This window comes from Fomitiporia mediterranea (assembly GCF_000271605.1).
Source record: "Fomitiporia mediterranea MF3/22 unplaced genomic scaffold FOMMEscaffold_9, whole genome shotgun sequence".
NCBI lineage: Eukaryota > Fungi > Basidiomycota > Agaricomycetes > Hymenochaetales > Hymenochaetaceae > Fomitiporia > Fomitiporia mediterranea.
In genome coordinates, this window is record NW_006760394.1 from 992,549 (window position 1) to 1,001,646 (window position 9,098).

General features: G+C 43.5%; 2 protein-coding genes across 2 annotated transcripts; one reads left to right on the top strand and one right to left on the bottom strand.

Moving 5' to 3' along the window:
• Positions 1-2,804: 2,804 nt before the first annotated feature.
• On the bottom strand, positions 2,805-6,398 carry FOMMEDRAFT_30502 (uncharacterized protein; the record flags this gene model as incomplete). The annotated part of the gene is made up of 10 exons (XM_007269181.1): positions 2,805-3,472; positions 3,534-3,596; positions 3,659-4,475; positions 4,534-4,707; positions 4,756-5,021; positions 5,076-5,176; positions 5,240-5,878; positions 5,927-6,060; positions 6,147-6,286; positions 6,341-6,398. The coding sequence occupies 10 exons, from the start codon at positions 6,396-6,398 to the stop codon at positions 2,805-2,807; spliced, it is 3,060 nt and encodes a 1,019-aa protein (XP_007269243.1).
• A 1,456-nt stretch (positions 6,399-7,854) lies between these two features.
• On the top strand, positions 7,855-8,691 carry FOMMEDRAFT_159169 (uncharacterized protein; the record flags this gene model as incomplete). Its single annotated transcript, XM_007269182.1, has 4 exons — positions 7,855-8,137; positions 8,216-8,436; positions 8,516-8,610; positions 8,670-8,691. 4 exons carry the CDS (start codon positions 7,855-7,857, stop codon positions 8,689-8,691), a joined length of 621 nt encoding a protein of 206 aa, XP_007269244.1.
• Between the last annotated feature and the right edge of the window lie 407 nt (positions 8,692-9,098).

Sequence of the window (9,098 nt, forward strand, 5' to 3'; positions counted from 1 at the left end):
TGAATTTATATAGCTATCTTGTTGGAATTATGTGAAGGCAGGTCTCTACTTTGTGGTCAACAACCAGTTTGATTCATCTCTCTGTCATTAGGTCCTGTCTCCCTCAACCAGTATCTTCCTTTTGTGGACAGTGAGCTTCTTTGTATAATCTGAAGGCTTGATTGATTTCTCAGCAGTACATTTCAGAGTTAGTGCTTACTGGAAAATCCACTGATTGTGTAAATATTTCAAATGTAATGCATCACATTTGGATACATTATGCTGACATTGTAGTACCATTGGGCCAGGAATGTCTTCTCAGGTTTCAAATTGTTGCCTGTATGCCTGATTAGATGCATTTATACATAATGTTAAATTTTAAACACTAATATTTAGGGCTGATCTTTATTAGGGCGATTATTTCCGAGTGTATGTATTCAACATGCTATCCAAGTTGTCTCCTGTGCTCACTGAGGTTGACAACTGTCAGTAATGTTGATAGTACAAACATATGTAATATGGGGCCAAAAACGTGCTGTACTCATCTTTCTTATACTACTGAGCATAGTAAGGTTTTGAATACTCTCACAAATGATCCTGCTAACAATATTTTGTTCAATTCAGATTGCATTCATCCCAGGAGTTGTCATTGTCCAGTTTATGGTTGAGTCCCTTACTTGTATGTTAAGCAAATAACTTGTTAGAATGCTTAATTCTTAGGTTATCACACAAGCAATAAGGTTATAGAGCTGTTATAATATATATTATAATTAATAAGTTGTTTGTTTTTATATTATTTGTCTGTCTGTATGTCTTAGATATCCAAAGTATCATTATTCATTATCTGGTACATATTTCATATCCAATACATGTCTTATTATTCTGCATTTGTTCCATCCATTTTGTTCATATTTGTATTATTATTTACTAATATTGTATTGTCCATAATTGTATTATTGATTATAATACATGTTAACATAACTATACTTATTAATCTAGTTTTCACTCTTGGACAGATACTGGAAGTAAGCAAGGTACCTGTAAACAAGAAAAGCCTGTGAGTCCTTTGATTTTTCTTGTGTTTCTAATGTTTATAATTTGTAAGACAAGTTTGTTTCTGACTGTTTTTATCATATATACTCTACTGACCTGTATTTTTAGCTGTAGTTATCATGTCATTGATCCAAGCCTGAAAACACTGTATTTCTTCTAACATTCTTGTCTGTTTTGTAGTGTGGCTGAACTCCCTTTCCAGATTTCCCTAGAGACCTTAGTTCACCTCTAATTAAAAGGCTGTACAAAGATGGTGGGCTCTGTCTTGTCAATTGTCTTTAGTATCCTCATGGAAATTTCTTAAAGGGTTATTCTACTACTACTTGTGTTTGCTCAGTTTGTTCAATCTGAGTAGTAATCTATCATTGTGATCACTAATTGCACAAGCATGTGTTTATAGCTTTCTCGATCCTCAATGTCATCATGCATGTTGCTGCACTGGTGCATTGTTCCAGTATCTGTCCCTCGTGCTTATCTGACTATATATTCCATAGCTCTACTTTGCAAATTGGTTGACAACGTGAGTTCCAATAGGTTGTTCCCACTATCTTTACTAATTCACGTGCTAATTAGGCCTCAACGTGTTATACAGTCTTCTTTGTACCCGCGTCCTCTTACACATTCATTCACATAGCAGGACATTTGAATCAAGATTATCTGCTAGTCCAAGAACTTCGGGAAATCTGAATGCTTCGGTATTGGTCGGCTACGGTAATCGCATTTCCTCGTTAAGTATTAGTCATACGGACAGTACGAATCCGAACGAAGTGCACAATTATGAACTGCGGCCTTTGTCTCGTTGATCACCAGCAATGCAAACTTCGTAGTGCATCTGCAGGGTAGGTGCAGCCTCCTTCTTGGTCTCTGTGCATTAGAGAAAGTAGCAGGTGGCAGCAGATATTAGAGAAGAAGCTGTAGATAATAATTCATGAAAGGACTCCATGACGTCTGATGCAGTTTGCTGTATTTTACTTTCTCCTAATAATCCTCCTTACATTACCTTTTTTTCTTAATCCCCTTGAATGATATCTGATTATTTTTCTTTTAATTCCCTGGTATATTGGTTTGACATTATATCTCTACTACTGTTCCCTACCATTTTAAACAGTAAGATTAAAGTACAGATGGTTGTATGAGTAATAAGACTTGTAGAAAATGAATGCCTTCATTTGCACAGAATCACTAATAAGACACAGTATAAATATGGGCTACACAGAACTTAGTCTTATTGAGTGGGTAGGGATAATAATCTAAATCTACACACATGCTATTGCACATTGCTTGATTTCTCAACCTGAAGGCAAAACTTGTTAATTTGAACATTCACACAGTCATGTCATTTTTGTTTGGACTTTCTAGTAAAGACATGCTGGGACTGTCCAAGTACCAAATAGCAGATGTATTTAATTTGCCTCAAAGATCAATTTTGTTTGCTTTGAATAAAGTCTTGACAAGTGCAAGAGAAAAGAATAAAATCACTTATTACATGCAGATTGTACTTCTAAAAAAGCCAAGTGAGATATCACAAAGCAGTTATTGTTGAATCTTGTAGTGTTGTAATATGTGTTGAATTCTGTTTCATATTCAAAGTTACCACACAACCAGCCTCATTATACCAGGTTATTCAAATGACTGAGATGCCAAACCATTGGTCTTGTATTTGTGATGATTCCTTTAATACTATATAGCGTCCTGTATAGAGATGGATGCCCAATGAAGAAGTCTGAGAAGAGAGAAAAGGATAATATACTGTAAGAGACGAAAAAGTATGCTCATTTGGCTTTCGTCTTCTTTCTCCCTCCGAAACCCTTAAACGCAACGCCCGTATCCGAATCATCGTCAAGAAGAGCCGCGCCGCGTTTCTTCGATTTCGAGCCCGGTTTCGTAGGCGACTTTGCCGCTTTCGATTTCGTCGCTCCAGTAGTGGATGCAGCTGCGGAACGCAGCGTAGCCGTTCCGGGAGGCTCCTCGTCGGACATCTCAGAGTCGTCTAGGTCAAGGTCCAACTCGACATCGCCGCGATCTTCTGCATGGTCAGCGTTTTCTACGTCGACAGCGTCTTCATCCTCTTCATCGCTAAGGAAAAGCGGTTGACTCTTCCCACTTCTCGTTTTCCGTCCGGTCGTGGTGCCAGCACGCCTTGTTGCACGTGGTTGCACGTCTTCGTTGTCTTCGTCGCCTTCGTTTAATACCTGCAGTGGTCGATTCCTACTTCGACGGGCTCCTTCCTGCGTCTCCGCCTTTATTGCTCTGGTCTGCGTTCGAGCCTGGCTCTGACTTCTCGGCTTCATCGTCTGAGTGGATGGACCTGGTTTGGCCTGCAGGAAGCCGCGATTCTGGGCTTGGCTAGGTTGTAAGAATCCTTGTTGAGTGATGGAGGTGGTGTCGCCCTGTGTGACGCCTTGAGATTGAGGTTGGCTTTGTGAGCCCTTCCAATAGGCTGCAGTAGAAGCGGCATCAATGAGTGTCCGAAGTAGCCGAAATCCGAATAGTATGCTTACCAGGCCCCACACCGTAATCATTTTTATCGTCCGCGACCAATTCGACGGAAGGGCGTAAGTGAGCTGTCGTTTTCTGTTTCAGATCCAAGTCAGACGAAAGTCTACAGCCGACTATGTAAATCTACTTGCCTTTTTGAACTTCTTGAAGTCCGGACCTCTGCTTTGTGCCCTGCTTGTCTCCGCGCTCGACTCTTTTCGTCGACCTTCCACATCCATCTCAACAATGATCATGAAATTCCCCCTTATATTAGACTCATCACCGAAATCTGCTAGCACATGCCAATCCTCAGCTTCTGCGTCCTGACCCACTTCTGGCTTTGATATCCGCAGATTGTTAAACTCGCGATCGAAATCGTCTTCACGCCGTTTACCTTTCTTTGTTGATGCGAGGGCCTGAAGGAATGCAGCATCCGTATCATGCTTGCCTGGTGCTGCTCCACCTTTCGATTTCTCGCGTCCTGCTACCTGGGTACTATCAAAGGGTCCTGCGCGGACTTGAGATGCAGGAAGCTGGCTTTTTGACGTAGGCTTATGTCGTGGCTGGCTGGACGGCGGTGCTGTATCCAAGTCACCCATTTCCACGTCTCCGTTCTCTTGTGCTCCTTCCGCTTGCATAGATGCAGCTTCACCCTCTTCATGTATTACGGTCAAGGGCGGCACCGGCACCCCCACCTCATTTCGAACTTCATTCCCTGTTCCCGTTTCAGATTGCGAGAACAACTGACTGTCCAGAATTCCTCCACTGGCGCCATTCGTCATCTGAGATGGCACCCGGTCTGGATCCGTCTCGTCGAAGAGGGCTTTAAAACGTTTTAACGGTGGTTGTTCTGCTGGAGGAGCAGATACCGCCGCAAGTTCTTCTTCAAGGCTCGCGAGGATAGGATTATAGTCTTTATCAGTCCGTACACGCTTTTTCAAACGACCAGGACGACCAGCCTGTGTCTGAATAAGTATGGGTCAGTTAGTAGCTATACGATCATCCGTCGTGATTGAAACTCACGCCAGATGATGGCGGTTTCTCGAACGCCTGTGACTCGGTTGCAATTGCAGTGGCTGCATCTTGTCGCGCCTCAGGCGCAGGGGTCTGAGAGTCTGAGAAGGAAGCATAGGAAGGATCGTCTACACCGAGAATTGCATTTTGCGTTGCGTTTGTCCTAGCACGTCTCACGAGCGGCTAAAAAGATTGTTAGCCATTTGAAACCCGGGAGGTTATATTCCGCACCTTACGTCTGCCAGGGATACCTTCGGGCTCCTCACTTGCGCGTGATGCGGGTTCTTGTTCAGATACTGGTGGCACTGGATGCCCTGCACCCGCAGACGCATCTTGATCTCCGGCGTGAGCATCGAAGTCAGTGCTACGGGATGGGGAGCCCAGTTTATTTGTTCCGTGATGTGTCGTTGATCCTGACGCAGCAGCACTTTGAGAGGCCACGGAAGTCAGTGATATTTCTTCGTGCGTATTTGGAACCATGTCAGGTAGCGGAGAGTCTGTTTCATAATCAATAACAATGTCATAATAAAAGGATGTGAACTAAGTCTTACCTACTTCAGTCGCAACAATAAGAGACGAGTCGATACGCTTGGTGTCGATGAAGAAGATCGCTTCTAGCAATTGAGATCGCGAAACGAAGCATAACTCGGCTCTATTTCAAGCAAAAAATCTCTGGTAAACAAAGACAACAGAGGGGGGAAAAAATACACTTTACTTCTTCAAATCTTCTAACATACTGCTCCAAGAATCGCCAGCTGATATCTGCAATATATCAAGATCCCCTAACACGCTCAGTCCCCTTCCGCCCTCTGATGCCGCTTTCCGCTTGGTTCTTGACAGCGCTTGTCTCCACCGAGTTAATCCACCAGAGACATCAAAGACCTCGTACTCTCCACCACCTCGTTCGACCAGAGCCCGAGTTTCCGCGTCCACTTCTCTTCCTTTCTCTCCAACAAAAAGCAGCCTCCAACCCTTCAACATACCGGTGCGTCGTTCATTTGGCTCCCACATCGAGGGATTTTTCAGTGAAGCTGGGAGTGTTGAATCATATTTTGGAACATATTGATTTACAGGAGGTAGGCGAAAGTCTGATTCGAGGACAGAGGGTCCATCAGCGGAAGATGTTGTTCCACCTAAGTAGAGTAGCTCATTCAGCCATTCAGGTCGAACAACATGAGCGCGCGTGAGGAGAGATATCGCAAGAAGAGTTGTCATGCTGAGCGTTGGAGTCAGATGGTGGGTTATTTCTGGGCGAGGTGTCGAAACAACCTTGACACTCAAAGAAGCGCATCTCTGAAATGCTACCTGTGGAGACTTCGGTGGCAAAATGCAGCAGACGGGCCTCCAAAATATACTATCGGGCTGATTAGCAAATGTAGGTAAAGGAAAAGAGATAACACACCTGATGTATATTCCGGTAACCAGAGCTATACAGTCACCATCCTGGACCACATCCTCAGAGTTTGGTTGCAATAGATATCTCGAGACGGATCCACCAGTGGTTCTGCTGACTTGGAGCGCCTTGCTCCGATGATTCTGTACTTTCAATGTAGGCCGAAATATAGGATCATTCTACGAAGTTCCTGTCACGACATGACTCGTAAACCTGACTGGCGACTTACGACAGAGTCTACAGGACTCTCCCCGACGACAAAACTGACATGTTCTCCTGAGATTTTCGGATGACTGAGGACTAGTTGCAAAGGGTGTTTTCCCTTTCTGCCGAGCGGATAACTTCTGCCAGGTTTTAGCAGTTTGAGCTCTAAATAGACATGAGAACGAACCCCAGGAGCGACACTGGACATCAGCTGCTCACTCTTCTGTTCCAAGTTCACGATTCCTGCTTGATCGAATGCACCTTCAATGAGCCACATAGATGATGAAGAATCTATTCCAGTTCAAGATGGCAAAATGTATCGGACCGACGATTCGGACGAGGATAGCATTTATCAGAATGAAGAGCACAGTAAAGGGTGGTTACAGAAGCAAAAAAAGGGCTCTGTAGCTAATCGTAGGTAAAGGAGACGAGTGAGTTCTCCGCAGAAGCCGAGCAAATTGAAGGCGTCTCTTTTTTAAATAGAGAGCAAGAGTGATCAAGACACGATGTGACGTACATCACGTAATTGTGTGACTTGCTGTAACACTACTTTCACAAACGTGAAAATCCTCTGTGTTTTGATCCAACCCGAATGGCCCAATAATTTTTCTCAACATGGAACCGTGGCTTCAGCATAACTAGTAAGTATTCAAATGCACTGCTTGCATCATCTATCGAAGCCAGTACTATAGAGGAGGTTAGGTTAGGGGCCGCCCCATTCCATAAGACCATAACGCAAAATGACGAATCGAAATCATCGAATACGACCTGATACAATTGTAACATAATACAATTGGTCACAGCTCAATACCACACGGGCTTTATTGATTGTAGGGAGAAACATTGCGTTTATTCAATACCACATTAGTCATGCAACAAAGACGGTTCGTCTATGAATGATTGCCAGCGCTTAGGGGATTAGCCAGCCGAACTGAGCTCTCGTGCATCGTAGATGTACACGCCTAGGTCAGGAGTGCACCAACACGTTGCCATTTTCATAGGTATGTTTGTTGTTCCCAGCCCCACTTGTTCTTGAAAAGGGAGAAGTAAGGCTAAACCAACAAAAAGACAGTTGTTCCTTTTTAAGAAGGATTTGGAGGGTTTCCGTCATCATCTTCTGCCTAGGGAATATTCAGGATATGGGACTCATTGAGTGTACTAGGTCTAGAAGTCTTCGTGATCGGAGCACACCTGTCTCGGAGAAAGGAACTTGCGAAGGAAGTTTGCTACGATGGACCTGTTGATGGCCCAGAAATCGAACACTTGAACAGTTCTTGTAAGGCTCCCGGTATTTTTCAAGTGGAGTCGACGTTAAATATGAGTATTCTTTCCACACCAACGATGTGCAATATACGATTTGTATATCCGCACTTTCGTCCGCCTTCTCCAGCTGTGGACAAACTGACGCCTCAGTTCCATATCGTTTTTACACTGAAAATATCAGGATCCTCGGTGGCTATGTTCTGGGACTGCTCCATGATGGAAGATCGGAGCATATTGAAGAAGATCCCTGATCATGACTGACACCTAGATCTCCGAATGTCACGGAACCAAATACAAGAAGTCTACTCCACTGCATACCTTCAAGCAAAGTCTAGACAATTAACTGTATCATTCTGATATAGTAAATAGTTCTAGCGGGCACCGTCTTGAGAAAAAGGACGGTATAAAGGCAGCGTCGAAGGTATGCTAAGACTTCAGGTCGTCTCTCTACGACTGCAAAAACCTCAACCATGCTCTTCACAACAATCCTGCTCGTCTCTTTGCATCTCAGTGCTCTCGGTGCTAGGCTTGACTCTCGTCGTCCGAAAACACCTGGACTGGACCTATGCCCATCAGCGTTTCTCACAGACTCGAGAGCAGTCAACGTCGGTGGCCACACGATCCAGCACAGCACATTCGCGTGTCCAGATGACAGTTTATCCAAAGCCTCATTAGCAGCCAAAAGTACAGTAGATAATGTCACTAACGATATTTCGCATCGTTCTGTCGCCGAGTGCAGAAGTGTTCCTGAGTGTTAGTGTGGTCAACAAAGTACACATTGTTCATCATTGTAAATAAATGGATGCTTATCTGTTTCGATTCATATATTAGCTTCTGGAACTTGCATAAACTGGACCGGCAGTGCACCTACAGGAAATGACTGTACAATTCTGTTAGATGGCTTGCAAGTCGTTGCCGAACAAACTGGTGCAACGTTCTTGGTGGCAAACAACTCTATGGACCTCCTCACTTTCCAGACTTGTGCAGTGGAATTTGTCAACTTGGGGACCTTCAAGGGAGCAACGAGCATAGAATATTGCTGGGATGAACTGGTGAGAATTTACAATATTATTGTATTTGTTCACATTCAGACGAAAGCTGACATTATAAATACTTGCGCGTCTTCATTAGAGATCCGACCTTGGCGTTCTGTATCAGGACTGTATCGAGCCCGGAGCCTCGACTGGAGTTGTTAACAATGCTAATAATGGATTCTGGCAACAACAGTATGTGATAACTTGCCTTTGCAACTTGATCACCTTGCAGTAACACCAATTACATCTAGGATCTTCCGCTTCAGTCCCTGAGGCAAAGCTGCCAGTTATCAGTCTTGAGAGCAGGGTTCATTATTCTGTCACTGAAACTTAGAGATTAGGTTAGGTGAAGGAAGGTATACTACACCAATTCAGACGTGTACAGTTGTGCAACTATCAATACTTGATGAATGCTAGATCTCTGTTTGAATCTTTGTAACACTGAGAGCTACTTGTAAAAGGTATTTCACCTTTCTGTAGAGTAGTAACCTTACCAGGTATTAGTGGGTTGAGTTCTATACAAATATTAGAGATCTAATACTGGTATTAGATGACAGTCATCCAATCTTCTTATACACATTTTCAGTATCAGATTAACTGAATGTACTGTCTGAAAGGCAAATAATGTGTTAATTGTATAAGTTTTGTTCTGGTTCAAGTCAACAAAAGTGAATTAGACA